Source organism: Hipposideros armiger, unplaced genomic scaffold (assembly GCF_001890085.2).
Source record: "Hipposideros armiger isolate ML-2016 unplaced genomic scaffold, ASM189008v1 scaffold_51, whole genome shotgun sequence".
Lineage (NCBI taxonomy): Eukaryota > Metazoa > Chordata > Mammalia > Chiroptera > Hipposideridae > Hipposideros > Hipposideros armiger.
In genome coordinates this window covers 4378260-4402246 of record NW_017731401.1, presented here as the reverse complement: position 1 = coordinate 4402246, position 23987 = coordinate 4378260, and the positions used below count along the sequence as shown (strand labels likewise).

Sequence of the window (23987 nt, the reverse complement as noted above, 5' to 3'; positions counted from 1 at the left end):
TTGGCAGCTCAGCGGCTGCTCAGCTCGGGCTGGACTTGAACCGCTGTTGCTCAGAGCTTAAACTCTTGAGTGAGCTCTTAACCAACTGAGCCACTCGGCCGGCCCTTTCTTAGCTTTAATATTTAAAAAATACTAAATTTTATGAGAAATTACATACCTGACTTAAATCTACTTTCCACCCTTTTTCAGAGTACTTATGATCATAGGAAAAAAGTAGGATAACAGGAAATTTAATTTCTTATTACAAACCTAGAATTTGTAAAGAACAGAAATTTTTTATTTTTATATAATTTTATTAATAAACATGGAAATAACTGATATAATACACTAACATTTCAGTTACCATATTTTTAAAAGTGCAAAATTCATGTTTAAATTTTACATTCTCCCCAAAATGCAAAAGAAAAAAAAAACAGTAAATACAAATATGTCTATTTTACAAGAAACTCCATTTATCATGGAAATAGTGAGATTACAAAGAACAGATGACTTATGACTGAATTTCATATCCTAATGGATCAAGCCCCTGATCTAGGAGCATCAGAGAGGATTCTCTTAACTTCTGTAGCAATTTCCTTAGCTCTTCCTTAGAAAATACCTGATTTTAAAAAAAGAGAAATAAGAATGAGAACAAAGAAGAGTTAAGAACCTAAGTCACCTAATCAACTTGATTAACCTCATATAAGAAGAAAATCCTCTTTCACATTTATGTAACCTGAGGCCAGCATGATAGCACGGCCTAGGAATTTCAAAGCTATTTCTCTGAGCCAGTCTAAATACTTCTAACTGCTTAGGAATGTATATACATTTCAGAGTAAAAGCACAATCATTAAAATTGAACTAGAGGGCCAGCCAACTGGCTCAGTTGGTTAAGAGCTCGCTCAAGAGTTTGAGCTCTGAGCAACAGCGGTTCGAGTCCCGGCCCGAGCTGAGCAGATGCTGAGCTGCCAACAGGTGGCAGGATGGCTCAGCTGAAAAAAAAAAAAGGACTAGGGCTGGCCAAGTGGCTCGTTGGTTAAGAGTTGGCTTGGGACGCCAGCTCTGAGCAGCAGGGCCCCGGTTCGGATCCCACATTAGGGCCGGTGACGCTGCGCCCTCTACAGCTAAGATGGTGAACAACAGCCTGACCTGGAGCTGGGCTGCCATGAGTTGCCGGCGACAGCGTAGGCTGCAGTGAAGCTGCAGTGGGCTGCCATAAGCTACCATGAGTGGCTGGCAGCCGGCAGCCAGTGTTAGCTGCCAAGAGCCACCGTGAGTGACCGTCCAGTGGCCGGCGACTGATCTGCCTCACCCAGGAAGAGCGCAATGCTAATACCAACATGGGCTAGTGAAGCGACGTCCTCCACAACTAGACTGAGGAAGAAAAGGACAGCAACTTGTCTGTTCCCCTTCCCCGATTCCCCAACGTTGTTCCCATCCCCCAATTCCCCAATAAAAAATCTTAAAAAAAACCAAAAAAACAAAACTGGACTATTACTGTAAGAAAATCTATGTACAACTAAAAAATATAAACACATCTCACAAAATTAAATATTACTACAGAGCTTATCAAATCACTAAAATTTGGACATGCAAATGGTCTAGAACTTACCAGATACAGTTTGTGGCGCTCAGAGGATACCATATCTGCTAGCTGCAGGCATTCCTGATACTGACCAGTATTATGCAATATGGTATGAAGCAGAAAACACAAGGCTGGCAGACAAAGCTTTCTCAGTAAAATCATCTGATGTGTTCTTTCATGGTCTTCTTCAGCATCCTAGAGACAGACATCCAGTAATCATTTTAACAACTTTAAGCTAAATATTCTGATTTAGAAAATCAAGTATTGGGCTGGCCGAGTGGCACGTTGGTTAAGAGTTGGCTTGGGACGCCAGCTCTGAGCAGCAGGGCCCCGGTTTAGATCCCACATGAGGCCAGTGACACTGCACCCTCTACAGCTAAGATGGTGAACAACAGCTCGACCTGGAACCGGGCTGTCGTGAGTTGCCGGCGATGGCGTAGGCTGCAGTGGGGCTGGCCCACAGCTGGCGTGCTCATGAGCTGCCAATGGCCGGCGAGTGACTGCCTCACCCGGGAAGAGCGCAATGATAATACCAACATGGGCCAGTGAAGCAACATCCTCCATAACTAGACTGAGGAACAAAAGGACAGCAACTTGTCTGTTCCCCTTCCCCAATTCCCCAGTAAAATCTTAAAAAAAATCAAGTATGGAATCAAAACCAAAAGGCAACAGGTAGAAGCTAAAGTTTCTCTAAAGCTTATCATGCCCATTAAAAATAAAACAAGGCAGGGTTTCAATCATGCTATCTAGTAGACAAGATTTTTTAGCAAAAAAGCATGAAGGTGAACAAAATATATTACAGAGGAGTCACAGGTCTGATAATGAAAACAAAATGCTTTGAATTTGTATTTCTAATAAACTTACTATGTCTTCAATAAAAACGTGTAATAGGAATAGGAGTTAAGAGTTAGAGACTGAATACCACTACAGCAAAACTCAGACAACAATCACAATTTCCCTGGACATACGAGTACAGATGGAAACACAGACAGATATAAGGAGGCCTGAAAGGATGTACATGACGGGTGCAGTGATTGTGACTGAGAAGAAGGGTCAGGATGGAGCTGGGGGGAGCATTTTTGGCAGAGGGAGAAGAGCAAAGCGGTTCAGAAGGCTAGAGTGCAGGGAGGGGAGAGCAGTAGGATACAAGATGGGGGAGGCAGTCAAGGTCCAGTGTACACGTGATCTTGTACATCAAGAAAAGAACTTTGGGTTTTATTCAAAGAGTAATGAGAAGCCCTGAGATGGTGCTAAGTAGGAGAGTGACATCTAATTTGTTTTAAAAGGATTTTTAACTGATCTATATGAGGAAGGGACTGTATAAGGAAGAGTGGGAAGCAAGGGAAAGACTATTGAGGCTTCAATTAAATGTGGTGATGGTACAGGTGGTGAAAAGTAGGTAAAAATGGCCTGCCTGCTCCATCCCCTGCCATCCCTGTGTGCACTAGCCTCCAACACTAAAGGGGCCATTCCACAGTTACATAAAAACTTGGAGGTGTGGGTAGAAGAGACAGCATATAGCGCCTTGGCTATCCAGTACAGCTGGGCTTTGCACAATAGCAGCTGGCCAGGTGAGTGAGTAGGAGCTTGAGTCATAGCGGTGCTCCATTCTACAGGTCATGTTCACCTGGCATGGAATTTATCTGTGTAAGGGAAAGGGTAGCATTTCCTAATTCTTATACGAGTGATACATGTGGTAGCAGAAGCCCTGCTAATTCCCTACTTTGTTGAACAAGAAAATGTTTTAAGCTAAACTCAACCAAGGTGATTCAAATGTCATTACTTACCATTTGATTGTTCAAGAAATCTCTTCTTGTCTGGGTAAGATTTGAAGTGGCTGAGACTGAATATTGATTTTTAAATGTTTGATAAAACAGAATGGTATCATTCATTGCCTTCTATTCCACCTCCATTTTTACAATACTCTACATTATAATATTTTGTGGCTTTCATGATCTAATCTAAGATTAATTAATAATTAGAATAACAAAGAGTTGTGTATAAATAAGGCACTCAAGTCTTTTCAAAATTTAAATAGCATTTAATTAGCATTTTGCAACGCTAAAACTATCTTTGTGAGCACCAGCACAAATTAGAAAACTTGAGCCTGAGGAACCTGCTAAAGCTTCAAAACTACTTGTGAAGTCAGCAGAGTTCTATTAAGAATTTTAGGGTAAGAAGTAAAGACTTTAAAGATATTATTGTATCAGGGATAGTAGCTCAAAGCTAATCTCTTAGCCCTATTGTTTTTTTGCTTCTGGTCATAAAAGGGAAGCCAGAGAAACTGGAAAAATGTAGTGGCTAAATAAACAGTGAATATGTTAGGATATGGCAGGAGAGACTAGGAACACTCCTATGGTTTTCTCTGTTCAAAATCATGTACCAACTATGTAGAATTCAGCATTTCCAATTCTTTTTGGATAGAGCATCAGGTCTGCAGAGGCAAAACTGAGTTACTCACTGTTTCAGTCGTGCCCCAGCATCAAACCTCTCAGTCTTTGCTTCACATGATTATCACCTGCAGTATCCTTCCTTTCCCCATCTCAGCTCATCCAAATTCTACCCCATCCCTTCAAGATTCAGTCAAATGCTATACTTTTCAAGCATCCTGTCCAGATCTCTTCCACGGAGAGGCAACCTTTTCTTTTCCTGAACTCACAAAATACTTAATTTGTGCTTTTCTTATGGCATTAAGTACTTCTGTAACTGGTTCTCAACCCAGGGTACACATTAAAGCTCGCTACGCAATTAAAAAAAAAAAAAGCCCAACCCTACCTTTGGCCAATTCAACCAGAACCTCTGGGGGTGGAACCCAGTATTTTTAAAAACCTTCCAAGGTAAATGGAAAGCTCAGAGGTGACAACCATTGCTTTACACGTCTTACTCATACTACCAGACTTATCTTCATATCCCTAAATTGAGTTGAATACTTGTATAATTAAAATTGTAGGTCCAGAATTTTAAAAAATTAGATTTCAGTATCCTGAGTGAAAATATTAAATGTGAAGAAACAGTTTACCCAAGAGTCAAATATTCCTATTCCCTAGCTAATATTTTCAGTTTAGACTTAAATTATGGATTGTTCAGTTTTAAATACAAAGGTTATGTAAGAACTATAGATGCTCCTATTCAGAGACAAAGCTTTTTACAAAAAGATATATACATATATATTTTTGCTTTTAGCTATAAACAATGCACACAACTTACCTCTCTAACATCCACCATCCACCCTCCATCAACAAACAATAAGACGTTATACATCTTCTCCTTTACGTCAGCAGTTAGGGCATCCAAATGCCCTTTCCAAATACCAAAATCCATCTGTAAAACAAACAGAAGGCAGATATATAATGGACTAAAACCAATAAATAATGTATTTGTAAAGTGCAGACAGGAATATATATAATACGGAATATCATTCTGAAGAGTTGACATTCAGTCAGCCAAATATAAAAATAAACATCAACAGATTGCAGTTAAATAAAACACTAAAATAACAGCTTTGTAAATGAAGAAGGTATGTTTCATCTGAAGGTATGTTTCATGTCTGGCTAATTATCTACAGAAAAGTGACTAAACAGATGGCTTTTTCCCCCCAAGTAGAACATTAATGGGAAGATCACCTGTTATAATAGAAATATAGTTGCTGAAAAAAAATGACCTCATTAAATATATGGCATGTATAAAGATGCAACAGATAGGTCTCATCTACATTCAACTTACTTCATATTTCTTTTCTTTGTGTTCATGAGCCACTTTCTCAGTAAAAGTTGGCTGAGGTATCAAAGCAGGTTTTTGTGGAGCTGAATTCATATGCTTAAACCACTCATTAAATGTTTCATGGGCTTCCTAAAATAGAAAATAAACACAAAAAAAGAAAGCTTTTCACATACATTCAACCATGCTTTTAAAATTTGGTTCTTAGACATAATTTTGTACCATCAAGAAACAAAACTGTTCAATATTTAGATTTTATGCAAAAAAAAAAATCATCAAGATGTGTGTACTTGCACGCGTGCGCATGTGCGCACGCGCGCACTGTTTTCTGACACCTACTCCTATCTCAGCACCCTGGTCACATACATTATCTTGACAGTTAGCACTCTGTGATGTGCACATGTTTACTTGTCTGTCTTTCTGACTGCTCTATTAGCTTCTAGAGGTCAAGGAACAGAAAGCCATCCACAGACTTAGCCCTAGAATCTAGTTCACTGTAATCACTTCATTTTTTGTTGAATGAATTTTGAATGAGCAGGTTATTGTTTTAGTCATAACAAATATAGAATATCTTGCTTTTCTCAGTTATTGCCAAAGGCAGAAATATTAAAGTCGAGACAAGCCCTCAAAGAATGTGAAGAAAACATTAGTTTCAGACATCACATACACTATCTACCATGTGAGATGTCTTGTTTGGTTAGTACTGATTAGAGGCTCATATTAATGAAAACTAGGTCATGGTTTCAATGCCCTTGTGGATCAGTCAGTACTACAGTCACAAGAAAGATAAGATAATGAGTCAATCACCACGTCTGGAAACAGTTCAAAGTCTGAGAGTGAATCAGAAAGATCATGAAGACAGGCACATTTGTTGTTTTCTTTAGAATCTTACCAAATAAGCTCGAATGCACAAATGTTCTCTGATAGCGTTATCATCTTCAGCAGGAAGTGGACTTTCCATTCCTTGTTCCTCCCACTGATTATAGATTTCTGCTATAGAATCCTGAGGAATTTTCACAAATACTTCTTTTGCAGCTTCATGCTTTTTTGATGCTGTGAAAAAGATATACAATTTTTCAATATTGGTGGATTTCTGTGTAGTGGTTTCTAAAGAAGTCTAGTCACTGGTTTGCCACTTTTACCGTCAGCTGTAACCATTTCAGGTACTTCTGTTAAAGGTCTGGGTGACCTTTCTAATAGCTGGGCTTTTTCCTTATTTCAATGATATAGTCACAAAAGGATTCATTAAATGCAGTTACTTTTACATACTTCTGAGTCTTAAAAAAAAGGATTACATTTTTCAAAGCCTTGAGATTATATGCAAAATTGAGTAGGAAATGAAAATTCACTGTTAAACATGTCTTGTTTCATAATACCAGGTTTGATATATATGAGTGGCTTTTTGTGCCCTCCACTATTGGGAGAGTTTGAAAAACAAAACAAAGTTTAATACATGGATTTGAACAAAAAATTTAAAAAAGAATATAAAAATACAGCATACCCAAGAATTTTCTTATTATTGCATTGCCTTGTTTTAGTGCTTCTGCCCTCTGTGCTGGGTCAAATACCAACCAGTCAATTACATCAATTTTTAAACGGTCCTCCTATTCATTTAATTGAGAGAAAAAAGAAACATCAATTTTGTTGTTTTCTAAGATATTCTGCAAATTAGTAGAATTAACTTACACCTGCACTTCTAGTGAACATCATTGTCCCTCAAATTATACAAAATTATGAAAAAAAAATCCAACTTTCCTTAGTTTGTTTTCATACCTAACAGCTTTCTGTTAAATTATGGAAAAACTTACTGGATTGTGTCTGGGATTATATATTCTACAGCTCACCAACTTAACCATGTGATTTCTTTAAGTGCTACTCTTAAAATTTTTTCTTTCCTAGATAAAACTTTCAATTCCTTTCTGAAAATAGGAATATGTGGGCATCACTAGAGTTAGTGATTGATCAAGTATCTAGAATAATCTGATGAGCAAAAACCCCATGCTCAAATTTTTTCAATTAAAGAAGCTTCCTCTAACATAATATTACTGTAAGTATTCCCTACCTTAAGACTTTAAGTTTGCTTTCAATTTTTATAATTTAAAAGGTTTGCGCTGACAAAGAAAAATTCTTAAATAAAGAAGCCAGATAATTTTAAGGTAGAAGTTCACCAAAGCACAACATGAGGGATTATTAGGAGTTATATAACACACTTCCCCCTCATCCTCATATTACCTCAGTAGTGCCAGTATCTAGGGCTGGGGCCAGGTCATGATGACTGAATTCACCATCATCCTTCTTTCGAATATTCTCAACTACAGTTTTTGTTATAGTTGCAATATCCAAATCTAAAGAAATTTTTGAAGAAACAAAAACAAGAATTAATCATTCATACTAATATTCTCTAAAGAGTCACAATGATTTGGTAAATGTGGGATAACAATTTTTAAAAACTGTAACATAAAATAGGAAAGACATTATGAAAGAAATGCCAAAATTAAAAAAAAATTTTTACATGAGTTACAGTATATATTACTCCTAAAATAGAATTTCATTGAAATTCTCTCAAGACAAATAAGAGTAAAAACTAGAAGGATAAATGTTACGAAAGCCAAAATGATGATTTGCCTACAAAGCCCAACAGATGACGTTCTCGACTATTTTTACCTGCTTCTTTAGCCAGCTCCAGGCAATGGTGGCGCTGCTCAGGTTCTGTCACACCTTCTAAAAACAGTGCGTACTGGCCAACAGCGAGGTCTTGAGGTAAATGACAGGTATAAAATGCTATGAGATTTATATGCTTCTCATTTATTAAAAGCTAAAAAATAGAAAAAGATCAAAGCATGTCAATAATAAAATAAATTTAGGATCAGCGGTACTTTTGAAAAAGTTCAAACATATTTAGGAGAAATTTATATAAACATGGATGTGTGCTGCTAAACAGAAAAATTCTTACAAAATGATCTTATGATAATTAAAGATCTCTTACAGATTCTGATGAATTTCCTGCCACTGGGTATTAAAATGTCATCATTCTGATTTTTATTTTCATTAAAATAGTAAAAAAAAAAAAAGTTTCAAATTATGGATTTTCAAAGTTTACCTGTATATATGTCTTTAAAACCTCAATGGAAACTTCTTCCTTCAAAGGAAAAAAAAGATATAATTCAATTATAAACACAACTGTTTATGTGTACCAGCAATATGTCTAATAAAAATTCTGCCATTAAATTATTTTAACATTTACTATTGAGCAAAAACTATATGCAAGTTCATGTACTGCCAGATTTAACCTGATCATACTCTTTGTGGGTAGTTACTATTATTGTCACATTTTACAGAGGAAGAAACTAAGACCTACGGAGGTTTTATTTATCCAGAACGACAAAGTTATAAGCTGGAGAGTAAGGCTATGAAGCCAGGATTCTTACTCCAAAACCCAAGCTTTCAGCTACTGTATCATTCTGACTTCTACATGTACTCTAATCAAAATGTTATCATTTAGGAAAAAAGAAAACAAAGGTTTATAATCTCACACTGAATTCAGTCTGGTTCAGTTAGCCTAGCTGCTTGAGTTGAGAGTTGGGTCCTGATGAGGATTAAAGTTATGAGTTTGCCAAAAACCAGATGACCAGTATTCTGCAGCCACAGATTAGAATCCTAAAGGGTCACCCACAGCAAGTTACCATTGAGTGACCGACAATATGACACTGCATAGAAGACTTTGGCACCTTTATCACCATTTCTAGAAAACAACAAAAAAGCAGTGTTTTCCCAATGACGGGTTTAAAGCATCTGTCTTATAGAGAAGGGTTAAAAAAAAAAAAAAAGTTCATTTTTATTTACTTTCGTCTGTAGTCCCAGAGTGCGAAAAAACAAAATAAGATGAGTCATGAAGCGCAGGAGATGTCCAGGTAGATTATTTCTGCTTTTGGAAAGCCATCTGCTAAACTCATCCATCAAACCTAAGAGCCATCAAAGCAAAGATTCAACAATAGGGATAACAATAAAAAGAAGATAAATGAACATTACCAACATTTTTCACATTCCTATAGTGCTATTAAGTCACTATTTCATTGTTAATAACCATCATACAAAACCAACTCTGGATTAAATATAAACTTTTTCTTTTAACAGTTAAGTAGATGGTTGCATCCAAATAGGCTATTTATAAAGATTAAAAGATGAGAGTGCAAGCTCTGAGCAACAGGGTCACCAGTTCGATTCCCAGCCCGAGCTGAGCTGCCAACAGGTGGCAGGATGGTTCAGCTAAAAATAAAAAAAGTTTTTTAAAATAAAAAATAAAAGATGTGGTGAGTCATATGCACTGACTTGATAACTTTTTACAAAATTACTGTAAGAAAACAAAGAACTCATACAAAGTAAAATAAAATTATAATACCTTACCATCAATGTCTCCCAGGATAAGGAATTTTTGAACTATATGATAATGTTCTTGATTCTCTTCCAGAACTCTCTGAAAAAATTTTTACATTTTCCATAAATCTTCTATTGGTCATTCTGTAGTATGTATTCATTGTTAAACTAAAAACGTCCAACTTTTGAAGGAACATACATAAAGAAAAAGCTGGAAATGAATGATCTCAGGAGATTAAAATAACATATGGGAAGGATACTGCCTTTGAGATATACTCAAGGCTTACAAATCCAAGACTGAACAATATGTTTGAAAGCAGAGAACTGTGATAAAACAATTTAATCTCTGTGAATTTATTGAACTTCTTTTTTTTTATATTTTACTACTGTTTTCCTTGGCACTCCGTGATGGACCAGAAAGGAACAGGATATGTGACCTAAGCAAAATAAACTATAAAGATTTCTTTCAACATGAACTGTAGTTATTAAAAGCATTCTTTGGGTATTCTCTTTTGCACATGGCACCAAGAGTAATAAAAACCATCAAAATAGTGAATAGGCACAAAGTAGGAAAACAAAAAAATCTACAAGTAACCTTCAGCTGGATTTCCTAAAGCTAATAGTGTATTATTTTTGTCAAATAGTTAAAATTTTTATTTAGTTGTCTAAATTTTCTTTCAACATTTATTCTTTTTTACATTCAAACTTTTGTTGCACCTGGAATTTATTTTAATACATGGCATGAGGTAGGGATCTAGGTTTGTTGTTTTTCCAAATGGAAAGTCAATTTTGTCCATTCCATGTATCTAAATAAACCATCCCATTTCCTCTAAAATAAAAGGTCACCTCTGTCATCTGTTCATGTCTCATCTATTCTTACATCTAATACGGACTTTTGGTTCCACTGATCTATTATTTATTCCTTTGCCCGTTTTATACTGTTTTGCTATATCTTTATATTGTTTTATTATTAAGACAAGTATCCCATAACTATTGTTCTTTTCCAAATTTTCTTGCCATTCTTACTTATTCTTCTATTTGGAAATTTTCTGTGTAGAAATAATCCCCAAACGATTAGGTTTCTATGTTAATTTTGGAATGAATGACATTGAGTCTTCTCATCCAAGAACATGGTATATCTATTTATTCATGTTTTTCAATAAAATTCTACAGTTTTCTTTAGGAAGGCTCTCAAACCTTTGGTAATTTTTATTCCTAGGTATCTTAAGAGTTTTAGTTAATAATTTAAATGGGACTTTTGGAGAGGGCTATATCCTTTTCTAACTAGTTATAACAAGTATGATTTTTTGTAACTTTGTCTTGAATTTAGATACTTTAACAAGTTCTTATTATCTTATTAATTCTAGTAACTTATTAAATCTTGAATTTCTAGATTTACACTTTTCATTATATATATATATATATATATATTCCCCCTTTTTAATATTTATATCTATTCCTTGATGTTCTTGTTTTATTTTCATTAGCTGGAATCTCCAAAATAATAAACACTTGACAGAGAAAACATTAATTTCCTTACTATACAAAGAGCTCATATACAATAAGGAAAAGATAAAACTCAACAGAATATGGGTAAAAGATCTGAACAGGAAAGTCACAAATGGTCAATAAACATAGGAAAACTTGCTCAGCCTTATAAATACATAGAAAAATGTGAGCAGAACAGTGCACTCCCGCTTCCCACCTGATCTGGTGGACTGGCAAAAAATAAAAGGGTGATATATGGCTCAGGTGAGAATGCAGGGAAATGGACACAACAAATTCCTCGTGAGTATGAAGTAATTGCTACAACCAGTTAATTAAATCTAATACACATATACCCTTCAATCAGCAATCCTGCTTTCAGGAAACCTATCTTAAAAAAACAGGACTAGCAGATGAACAGATATGTATACAAGAATGTTCACTGCAGTGCTAGAAACCACCTAAATATCACGAAAAGTGCAATGATTTAAAAATTATATACAGAACATTATGTACCTATTAAAATAGAACATTAGGTTGTTAAAACTATATCCATGAACTTGGAGACTGTATCATGGAATAAAACAAACAAAAAAAACTACTCCCAGTTGTATGTATATAGTATGATGTGAAAAACAACAAAAACAAAAATCCTACACCAGAATAGCTACATTATGTATACATATTTGCAAGAGTATGGACAAAAACATAGAAGGATACATATCAATATGCTTTATCATCTCAGGGGAATGAGAAAAACCATAAAGGGGTTGGGAGAAAATTGTTTTAAAGGTTTTATTTATACATCTTTAGATTACTTTGCTCCACGAACATACTAAGTATTACTTTGGTTATTTTAGAATTCTTAAAGAATATTACTTTTAAAAAAGTTAGGTTATTTTGAGATGTAGAAAATAAAGTCGTGTTTATCATTATGTGTTTTAATTTTTCAAAACGAAAGGTACAAATTAGATTACATGCATATCATATACTTGATGAAACCAATCCTAAACCAAAAAAACCCAGAAATAATATATTACTAAAATATGCAATTAGGTTTTCTCATTTAAAAGAATGTCTCTCATTTGGATAATAGGCAAGGAAAGAAGGGAGAAGATAACGTTTCACATATTTTCTTGCCTTTCAGCTACAGTGCACAACATAACATTTACAGTTTCCTATTCCAGTTAGTATAAAATAGTCGTAGTAATATTTACCTTTTTATCAGTAGCTTGAAGCTCTTCAAAAACCTTTTCTAAAGTCCAACTTCGAAAGAAAGAACAGGATAAAATAATATCAATAAACTTGACAGAGTGTACTACAAATCACCAAGACTAAAACAAACCAATAAACTCACTTTGCTTCCACATATTCCCTAGGGAGTTCCTCAGTTTCATCCAGAGTCATCACTGAGGTCCGGATCTCCTGTTCTACCAGACTGTCCACCATGACCCGGAAGTAGGCCCACACTGTGTCCTCCCAGGTGTCACAGACAGGAAGGAGCTTTTCCCCCATTCCAGAACAGAAAAACACAGACATAGTCAACAAAACAGAAAGGAAAAGCAGTTATACAAAGACACTACAATGACACATAATGTAGTAAAACATCATTTGGTGCATGGGATACATCATATTGAGCAGCACAAGTCGCTATTCTATTTCATGATTATCTCTATCATTGCTACTCTTCAAAAGTAGTTTAAGTTTATAAGATTTATTATATACAATTAGAATATTTTCTGTATCTGATTTCATTCCATAGGAAAATAATTATTAAAATAGATTTCATACCTGCTTGAGATTTCCACTTAAAGCTGCATAAATTGCTCTTTCATATCTATTAAAAAGCTCCTGAAATACAGCAAATATAAATAAATTTGTAATAGTTTTTCTTAGTATATCAATTTTTTTCAGAATATGGAACTTTGCAATGTTTTCTAAACTGAACTTATTCGAAAGTTTGTAAACTTCAGTGAAAGATCTGGTGGGGTAATAAGAAGGAAGGACTCCTTAGTTTGATAATATCGTCATACTGAAATCTTTAGGAAAGTCAAACATCTACGTTTCAAATACAGGGTGCAAAAGCAGATACAACTCTAATGGATGCTTTATTTATAATAGTCAAATTTTACTCCAGATAGAACCTGTATAGATGTTTTCCCCTAGAAATTTTCTAAATTTTTACCTGACACTGACCTAAAAACATCAAAACAAGACACATGGAAGCTGTCAGGCATCAGTTTGTATGAAATTCCTAAACTGAATTAATTATATTCATCAAATTATCCCATTTTACTTCCAGATTCTATTAATGGTACTTCCAGGTTTCTTATCATCCAAACAACAGACTTCAGACTCTCACTATATAACTAAGTGTTGCTCTGCCTTGTCTCCAATTACTGGTCTTGACTATCCTTGCTCCCCTTCCTTTCCACTCTCAAATATTATCCTAGGTGAGGTCCTTATTACTTAGCAACTGAATAATTCTAAGAGGCTCCTATCCTAGTTTCTCAGCCTTTAGTCCATTTAATTTTAAGCCTATTTTCCATTGCCACACTAATTTTAAAACACTGCTGTCATGTGCCCTTGAGGTTTCAATGGTTCACCACTATCTACAACTAAAAAAGTTCTCAATCCTTAAGCTGCACTTGAGGACCACCATGGCCTGCTCTTAATTTACTACTTTCAATCATCTTTCCCATTATAGTCAGTTCTCCTACAATGCTTGTTTTAAAAATATGAATTTGTTCCAATGCAACTGATATATCAAGCAACAATCTGAACATAATGCAAATTTCCCATTTGCTTATGCACAATTTCATCCACAAGAAATGCTAAGTGAATGCAGAAAACTACACCCAGGTACACTGGCCACCAAAACACACAAAAGTAACACATGCAAACATCTACCAGCTAACTCAGTTCATCAGGTGTGTTATAAGCTAAACTGATACATTGAGTGTTACAATTTTGTTTGATTTCAGATAACCTCCTTTTACAATTTCCCAATAACTCATAAGCTGCAATCCTGTGACACCCAATTCCACAAGCAAACTTCAGGTCTCTTTCAAGGTACAGTGCCACATTTATTGTAATATTTATTATTTATGTATTTCCTAACTATTTAACAGTGTGAAACTGTGCTGTTTTTATCTTTTTATGTATCACTGATGGTTTCCGAGTATTGCATTCTTATCTCCTTTCCCCCCAAAAGTCCTGTGGGTTTCTGCATAATTTTTTTGCATGCTGCAGTGATTTTTAGGAATGCATAGGTCATGTCATAACCTATGCATCCTACCTAGAATTCCTTTTTATTTTCATGCCCAACAGCCCATATCAACTCATTTTTAAAAGGTCAGTTCAATTCTCTCTCTTGGGAAGCAGCTTTAGCTCAATGCTTATTCTCAGAATTCATTTGGAGCCTCCTTTATATTTTTGCCTTATATCAATGCTGAACTCTTACTACTTAGTGTCTGAATAATTCTGATTAGTAGTTAAGTCAGCCCACTCCTATTCCTCAATTTGACTGGAAGTTGTTTCAAAACAGGAATTTTAGCCCGAACTACAGCACCTTTAGCAGGCCTTTAATTAACAAGAGTAAAAATCATTATCAGTAAATATTTTATTATATCTTACATCTTCTGCCATTCTCCAACAACTTATTTTCCAAATGCATCTATAGGGATTCCCTTCAACAGGCTCTAATTCTGTTCCTATAAAACAGTAGAAGAAATCAAATATACAGTTTAAAAGGAGATCTTTCATTAATTTCTAAAAACAAAAGCTGTACTTCACAGAGATTGGCATTTAGAACTAATATACCCCCAACTCTCAGAATGAAATCTACTAAAATACCTCCATTCACATTAGGGTCATGATAGAGCTTCCAGCCTTCAAGTGTTGCAGCTCTCCACGCCTGGCCGCAGCGCTTACAGAGCCGCTGTGCCTTCAGCAACAGGAAAGAGTTGTTAGTCATGTAACCAGTATATGACAGGGTTAGATAACTTATGGCACAGATATTACAAAAAATGATGTAGACAACCAGTAATGGCGTTTCACTTGATCACCATACGCATGTCTTTCTATGGTTGGTTTCTGCCTTTCTTTTCTTAATAATCCCTTTTTGGCTCTTTGATTTTGGGCTTACTAACAGGCTCCCATGGTGTCCACAGGCATTTAATTCTGCTAGAGACAAAAATGGCTGAAGAGGTGACCCTTGATTTATGTAAAAGAATTACAAAAACATTGTTAGTTTCTAGAATGACAAGGTGCTATTGCTTATTCACTCTACTGATGATACTTCTTTATGTTAAATGTGACCCATCAGATGAGCTTGATATACCAGTAAGATGGATATGTGTTTGTTGTTCTATCATCTCTTCGCCCTTTTTAGTTCATATGGTTTGGGTAGGCCTAATCCTATTTCGGAACTCTAGGGTTAGGCATGTGATCTAACAAGAATCACCCCAACTCTTGCTGGAGATATTGAGAAAGAGACACACTCCTTTTGCTGGGATTGTGAGCTGGCAGGAAGATGTAAACTGCTGGTGGCCACCACAGACATGAGAAGTGGCTTCTAAACAATGAAGCCAGAGAAGAGGAGGGCAGAGCAAAGAGCTCGGGAAAGAGACAGGATCCTAATGACATCTTTTGAGTCCCAGGATTCTGGTTAAAGCCAGATATAACCCTCTCAACTTCTCTGTTCCATGAGCCAATCAATTCCCCCCTTATAAGTAACTTCAGTGGGGTTTCTTGAACCTAGAAAACCTGATTAATACAGCCAGTTAAAGGCTATCTCAAACACCATTCTGGATTTATGGCTTTAAAAAATTTTGAAATAAATAATGAAAGCTATGTAGAAACATGGAAAAATGTTTTGATATACTATCTAAAAAAGAGAGATAAAAACTGAATGCAGAACCTTGAAAACATTATTCTAAGTGAAATAAGCCAAACACAAAAGGACAAATATTGTCGGAGTCCACTTATATGAAATATCTAGAACAGGCACATTCACAGAGACAGAAAGCCAGTTAGAAGTCACATGTGCTGGGGAAGAGGGAAATATGGAATTATTGCATAATGGTTACAGAGTTTCTGGTTGGGGTGATGAAAAGTTTTGTGGTGATGTTTTCACAATATTATGAATGTAATTAATGCACTGAAATGTACACTTAAAAATAGTTAAAATGACAAACTTTGTTATATAGATTTTGCCACAATGAGAAAAAATTAATAATATACCAAAACCACTCTAGCGTACACTTTAAATGGGTTAATTGTATGGTATGTGAATTAGATTTCAATTAAGATGTTAAAAAAGAAAAAAAAAACCCTGAATGTATACTACGATTACAATGTTAAAAAAAGGTATAAAAGAAAAAGGGCTATAAGTAAATACAAAAAACCCACTATCTGTAGTTATGTAAAGGTAGTGAGACCTGGAGAGTTTTTGGTTTTCACCCCTTCGGTAATGTGATCATTATTTGTTTTGTTTTAAAAAATACATTCCTGTTTACCATTGCAATTCCTAGTATCTTGCACATCACCTGGCAGAGTGGCTGGGACTTAAATATTTTCTGAATAAATGAATATGTGATATGAACTTTTCTTAATTAAAACATAGGAATGATCTTAACCCAAGACTGACTACTATAAGAAATTACTTAATATATGCTAATGGTTTATAACACAGAATAACACTTTGAATTAACATATTTCCATCTAAAAGAACATCACCGAGAGTACTGCAAAAGAAGTACTCAATCAACATAATACCTAAAGCTTGAAGCTCCTGTGCATCAGACTGCTCATCTAGAGTCAATAAAGCCACCCAGTAAGCTAATTAGATACTTAATATTCTACAGGCACACCTCGTTTTATTGTGCTTTGCTATACTGCGCTTCACAGATTTTGCATTTTTTTCCTACCAATTAAAGGCAAGACCCTCCACCAGCAAAAACATACCACTCACTGTTGCGGTGTTCTGGAACGAAACCCGTAGTATCTCTGAGGTCTGCCTGTACATACAAAACCTTAACTACCACAAAGGGCATTACATTTTAAAGAGGTGAGGTTTCAACTGTCGAATAACTATGGTATACTGAAACTAATATTGTATGTTAGCTGTAATTTAATAAAAATCTTTTAAAGAAAAAAAGAGCTGAGGTAAAAAGGAAGTCTGAGGGCTATGACAGTCTACAAATGCATAAATAGTGTCACCTGAAGAGCAAGTTAAGTCAGACTTATTTTCAACTCAAAACTCAGACCTAGAAATAATGGGGATATGCCTAGGGTACACAGTACATATAGAAAGGCAAAGTCTGACTTTTTATAAAGAATTTCCTAGTAAAGTTGTGCAAACTAGAGTGCGCTGCTGTCTGAGGTAATGTGCTCTTATCACTGGAAATGTTCAAACAGCAGTTAGATCTAGACATACTGTGAAAGAGATTATTACTGCACTGAGAAGGCATGATAGGTAGCCACAAAGACCCCTTCCAACTTGGAGTTTATGACGTTTAAAAATTGGGACAGCAGGGTGTACATGACTTACCTCTTCTGTCATCCCAGCACGAATCAGAGTGAAAAGATACTTGAGTAATCTAACTTCATCTTCTCTGTCCAGATCATCAAGGGGCATTTTCTGTCTTATGGGAGCATCAGGGTCCTATAAAAAAAAATCAACTATAAATCCTTTGTACCTGCAGACATGTAAACATCATCAAAAGATGACAAATCTCTCCTGATTACTGAAATAAATTTACAATTGAGTTAATTACCAAAGGAAATGAAAGTGTCACAAGTGTTTCAAATAGCCACACAACCGTCTACTGCCCATTCAAAACAGACTCTGTTGGCCCACAAAGGTGCCTCCCTAGGTCAGGACAGGTGGAAACACCACTAGCCCAGTCCAGCAGGTATGCTACTCATAATTCAATACGACTTGATCTTTACCCTGTTATAGCAACTACATGGCCAAGTTAATTCTAAACAGAATCAGGCCTAGATAGAAATGAGTGCAGAGGAGAAATGAAAGGCATCTTATCTATTCTGTGACTAGAAAGTACTTAGCTAATACCTTCTGAGAACCTATGAGAAGAGAGCCCATGATGGGGTTAATGCTATATAAAACACACCAATGCCCAATAAAATTTTTTTTTAATAGATTTCTAAGAAATACCTGTCCTCCCCCCCATCCAAAACCCCATTATTCCTACCTACTACCTTTCACAGATAGAAAGGAATGTGCTTTTAAACATCTGAGATAATATACTGTGCTCACTTTTCAACAAAGAGCACACATGACCTGCATGTGAAATTTCAAATGAAAAAGTATGTTCACGTGACTTATGAAAGGAAATAATTCTTACTCCAAATGTTACTGTGTATGGTAATACAAATATCAATCCAGAAAATGGCATGCACAATAGGTCAACTGGCTATGTTCACAAATGTTTTGTAGACACAATTATTCTATTTTGGAACATGGTCTCTATCTGGAAAAAGGAAGCCACCACTTTCCAGATGTTAAGAGGAAATGATTTTCAGTTGCTTGCTACTGGGTAGTTTAGCTACAATTTATTTTAAGCTCTTCCAGTAGTTTCCAAACAATTTTCACAAAAAACCACTTCTGTTACCAAATGGGATTTTATCAATTTTCTCAATAACTACTTATTTCTCCCACTGTTCACTATAAATATTTAATTCACATGCTGACACCTGTCACAAAGCTTTATTCCTTTATTTCTACAATTAGACTCCTATTCTTTTCAAATCCACTATTTTTCCTATTGCTCATATCCTAAAATGACCTTTCTAATCTTAAGCTAATTCACAGTTGTTTTTTTCCTACTTTCTATTGTATATAAATGAGCTTTCACAGGTCACCACTTTATAGTTGAAGAATCAAACCTCGCTATAAGACCAAAATTATTTTGTTTTTAATGCTGGCAAATTAGGAACACTTTCTATACCTTCTTTTAAAATTTACACAATTCATAGATCAGTTATGTTCAAATTCCATCAAATTCATGCAACTCAGTAGTTTTAGAGTTAAGTAGTATGTGTAAACCCTTCAGGAACCAAAAACAAGGATCCTAGAGAAGTTCTCTGCCTTAAAAAAAAACAAAAACAAAAAAAAAACCGGCTGACCAAGTGGCTCAGTTGGTTAAGAGCGCGAGCTCTGAGCAAACAGGGATGCCGGTTCAATTCCCACAGGGGCCAGTGAGCTGCACCCGAGCTGAGCTGCCGCTGAGCTGCCAATAGGTGGCAGGATGGCTCAACTGGTGAGAGCACATGCTCCTAACAACAAGGCTGCCGATTCGACTCCCGCATGGGATGGAGGGCTACGCTCACCTGCAACTAAGATTGAACACGGCACCTTGAGCTGCCAATGGACAGCTGGATGGCGACTGGACTTGGAGCTGAACTAGCTGCGCCCTCCACAACTAAGATTGAAGGACAACAACTTGTCTGTTCCCCTTCCCCGACTCCACAACACTGTTCCCCTTCCCCAATTCCCCAATAAAACCTTAAAAAAAAAAGAAAATCACCTAAATTTGAGGGCAACTTGCATTTCATTTCAAAGAACACTTACCAATTCAGTGACAAGAGGACGGATACTGCCTATATAAGAAGATAGCTGCCGCTGTTTCAAGGTATGCAGAGTATTTTCCCTGGAAGAAAAAAGTAGTTTCTTTTTAAAGGAGTTACTTTAATAGACCTATTTTTTTTTAAATCGAGTAAGAAAAATAGTACAAACTCAGAAAAAACATGCAAAAATGCTGAGTATAAAAGGGCATTTTACATTTTAGCACAGATGACTAATGGTATCGAGCACATTTTCATGTAGCTATTGGCCACTCATCTATATGCTTTTGTGAGTTAGCTATTCAAATCTTTGCCCTTTTTATTGGGTTATCTTTTTATTACTGAGATATAGTTCTTTATGAACTATGGGTTCTATATGTTCTTCCAGTCTGTGGCTCATCACCAATTCATTTCCTCAATGATGTCTTTTAATGAGAAGTTTTTAATTTTGATGAAGTCAAGTCATTTTTTTGTTCCAATTTACTGATTTCTGTGACCAAAGAAAGAAACATTTCCCTATCTTCATGTCATAAAGATGTCTTCCTGTATTTTCTTCTAAAAGCTTTACGGTTTTAGCTTTCACATTTTTTTGCACAGTTTGTTGAAAAGACATTCCTTTCCCCATTGGATTGCTTTGACTCCTTTGCTGAAAACTAAATGACCACGTCAATAAGTATGAGTCTGTTTCTGGGTTCTCTATTCTGTTCCATTAGTCAGTAAAAAAGGGAGACTAAGTCATAGAAAACTTACAAAAACCTTAATAGGTCATTTTAGCTAAAAAAAAAAATTTTTCTGAAAATTAAAATTTCATTGTTGCTCAGAAAAATCATAACTATTTTTCCGGGACACAGGAATGGAAGACCAGTGAGTTGGTCATAACAGCAGGAGAGGAAATTAATGAAGACTATCCAGCAAAAATTTATTAGTATTTATCAACATTTGAGAATTCTATTGTTGCTGTAGATGAGATACTGAAGACCATGTCTGTTTCTAGAAATCAGTTGTTGCAGAAGTTGAACCCACTCGAACAAGCAAAAGAGGATTTAGTTTCTGCTTACACATTAAATTCAATGTTTTGGGCTTATCTGGCAATTCAGGGAGCTAATCCCAAGGAACATCCAGTAAAGCAGGAACTAGGAAGAAACACTGTGTACATGAACAGAGTCAAGGAAATAACAGATAAGAAAAAGGCTGGCAAGCTGGACAGGTGAAGCTTTGAGATTTGTAAAAAATGCCCTCTGGGAACCAAAACCTAAAAATGCATCCAAAGTTGCCAATAAAGGAAAAAGTAAAAATTAACCTTTGGTTTTGATGTATACATGTTAAAAAATTTTTATGTTACATAATTTTTATTGTTTTGATGTATACATGTTAAAAAATTTTACATGTTACATAATTTTTATTGTTTTACACAAAATAGATGATTATGTGGCAATGCAAGGTTTAAATGTATTCCTTACTGAATTCATATATAAAACTTACATTGAAACTTGTAATGCTAAATACTTTTTTCCTCCAGAAAAATTACATTACCTTTATTGATTTTCCTATAGAGCACTATGAAGTTTTTAACACTGTGGTATATTTTATATTTATAGTTTACCATCTCTCTTGACAGGACACTTATTTCCTTATATAGGTCAACCTTTCAAGTACCATTTTATAAGCAACTATGAAATTTAATGTTCTTTGTAAACATTTATTTTAAATAAATAATGACTTAATGAAGTATGCTAGCTAAAGCCTGAAGTTATAAATACATGCTTTCACTATATACAAGAAAAATGAAATGACTTAAATGTCCATTTTTTTTCTGTGTAGTTACTTCATCATGTTTTCATGATTTTCAGAATTATTCCTTTTGATATTTGAAGTGTGAATTTAAGACTTTCAGGCTCTACTTTAATTACTGGCACTCTGTGTCTGTGTCCCATTTAAAGTAAGATATATTCTCATTAATTTTAGGTGGGCAGTAAGGTTGTATACTGATGGGTGAATTTTGGCATAATGGCTATATCCTATCATAAAGGCTGTAAATGTTGTGTAAAAAAAGAAAAATCACAACTACTCAAGGTTCAATTTTTAATAAACATTTAGTAGCACTAATTTCCTAGTTAAGCAGAGAAAAAGTATAATTGACTTGCAGATTGTGTGTATATATATATATATATATATATATATATATATATATATAATATTAGTGAATTCAAAGGCAATCTGAACTTTTTCTACAAGTCTTGAAATAAACTGTCCTTTTAACCTAGAGGGCTTTCTGGTTTCAAGGTCTTACAATAATGTAGAAGTACTGAAGGGTACTGGGAAAAAAATTTTTTTTTAAAAATCACAAGTAGCTAGAAACATGGCTCGGTGTCTTCTTGATCAAATTATGATTATTAAGAAAATACAGCAGCTGACTATTTGAAAATACGAAATCAGACCATATCAGTCTTTTATTCTCAAGGTTTCCCATCACATTTAAAATAAATTCCCAAACCCTTAACCTCTGCTTGTGCATAAAAGTCCTATATGAGCTGATTATCTTCAATATCATTCCCTACCATTCTTTTCTTTGCTGTGTTCACACTGGCCTCCTATACAAATATTTACCTTCTCAGGGTCTTTGTAGTTTCTGTTCTTGCCAGGTCACTTGTCCCTCAGATTGCTGCATGGTCTGCCTCCTTTATTTAAAAGCCTCTTACTCTTACTACCTGTTGTATCCTTAGAGAAGTCTTCTCCAATCACCTCTTTTACTTAAAGTAGTACCCATTATCACCGTCTATTCATCAACTCTGGTTCCTTTTTTCCCAATGTTCTTAATACCCAACATGATATGTATTTGTTTTTACTCTCTTAAACAATTATAAATTACATAAAGGAAGGGTTATTATCTGTTTTGCTCTCAGACTGAATAAGCGGTAAGAAGTGAATACGAATTTGCTGAACGATGAATAAACAAAATCAGTGTTAAGTGCCTTCAGGAATAAAAGTTTAGTGACTTACCAATATACTGATTTTGCATAAAACTCAATATTATCAGAAAAATCTCCAATCTCATCTTTGGCAATGCTCTCTAACCAATCGACCACAAGCTAGGAAAGGAAAACAAGGCAAAGAAAAAAAAAAGTATTAACTATAAAATCTGTTAGTATTTTATTTGAAGTAGTACTCCTACCCTTAACTTCAAAAAAAGTTTCTGATTCAAAAATACCAAGTAACAATTTTTCCAACCACTCTTTTTACTTTAAGATATATAAATATTATGACAAAAGAACGAAATTTTCTATAGGAATAATACAATTTTTAACAGGCTATTCCTAGAAACACTAGGGCTATTACTTGAAAACCAAAGAACAAGGTTCTTAATTTCTTTTAATTACAAATAAAAAGACCAGAAAGAGAAAATTAAGAAAAAAGTTTTACATGAAAACAACTTAAGTTCTTTTATTTCATTTACCTTCTCTCCATGTTTTATAAACACATATTTAAAAATTCTGGTCATACCTGACTTTGCCGGACAAGTGAATCTCTCTGAAATAACGCTTCCACCGCTGCTTTTTCACTAGCATTAAAGGCCTATTAGAAAAAATATTTACAGGAAGGAAAGAAAAAAGATGCTCTAAGAATATTATTTCAGAATGGTAAAAGCAAATCTGAAATAAGTATATTTAATCACCCATAAACATTTTATCACATAGCAAATTGGCATATTCATCTCTGAAAATTTTTTTATAAATTTCAAATTGCTAGATCAATTTGTGGTTGCTTTCACTTGATATTTTAATTCTTTGGCTATACTTGGAATTTAAAAACTCTATTTTCCCCAGAGATATTGTTTTAAGAAAAGATAAAACACAAAACAAAATAAAACCAAAAAAGTCATAACAAAGAGATGGATGCAGTCACGTGACATACTAGAAAATTTACATTTAAAAATTTTTAAATCTTTTTATTCTACACAGTGGAATTTGATAGGTGATAAAACTTAACAATCCAAGGCTCTTAAAATTGACTTTAAAAGACAACTTGACAAAAATATTAGCAAATAATATTAAGCGGTATATTAAAAGGATAATGTATGGTGACTCAATCAATTAATCCATCTTATTCGAGGATTCAAGGAGAAAAGCCACATGAACATCTGCATAGATGTCAAAATGTCATCTGATAAAGGTATCTTCATAAATTACAAACAGAAGAATGTTTTCCTAATATAATAGGCTATCTAGTTAAAGCCTACCTCAAACATTATACTTAACTG

The 23987-nt window shown here is 34.9% G+C and overlaps 1 protein-coding gene and 1 pseudogene across 2 annotated transcripts in view; one reads left to right on the top strand and one right to left on the bottom strand.

The window, feature by feature from the left end:
• Positions 1-252: 252 nt before the first annotated feature.
• Positions 253-23987, bottom strand: part of NUP107 (nucleoporin 107) — a 36939-nt gene continuing 13204 nt past the window's right edge. The window contains exons 8-27 of one of the 2 annotated variants that reach the window (XM_019640531.1): positions 23231-23302; positions 22730-22818; positions 19737-19815; positions 17694-17807; positions 14996-15086; positions 14777-14853; positions 12932-12991; positions 12498-12643; positions 12358-12406; positions 9686-9755; positions 9125-9243; positions 8382-8420; positions 7946-8096; positions 7514-7626; positions 6783-6885; positions 6174-6334; positions 5288-5413; positions 4772-4885; positions 1592-1759; positions 253-598 (exon numbers count right to left, since the gene is read on the bottom strand). In XM_019640531.1, the coding sequence (XP_019496076.1) occupies positions 491-598; positions 1592-1759; positions 4772-4885; positions 5288-5413; positions 6174-6334; positions 6783-6885; positions 7514-7626; positions 7946-8096; positions 8382-8420; positions 9125-9243; positions 9686-9755; positions 12358-12406; positions 12498-12643; positions 12932-12991; positions 14777-14853; positions 14996-15086; positions 17694-17807; positions 19737-19815; positions 22730-22818; positions 23231-23302 (2049 nt within the window). In that variant the 3' untranslated portion in view covers positions 253-490. The remainder of the gene's footprint in view (positions 599-1591; positions 1760-4771; positions 4886-5287; positions 5414-6173; positions 6335-6782; positions 6886-7513; positions 7627-7945; positions 8097-8381; positions 8421-9124; positions 9244-9685; positions 9756-12357; positions 12407-12497; positions 12644-12931; positions 12992-14776; positions 14854-14995; positions 15087-17693; positions 17808-19736; positions 19816-22729; positions 22819-23230; positions 23303-23987) is intronic. The other variant, XM_019640532.1, reaches the window with a different exon arrangement.
• LOC109381656 (nuclear nucleic acid-binding protein C1D pseudogene) lies at positions 20106-21028 on the top strand (annotated as a pseudogene).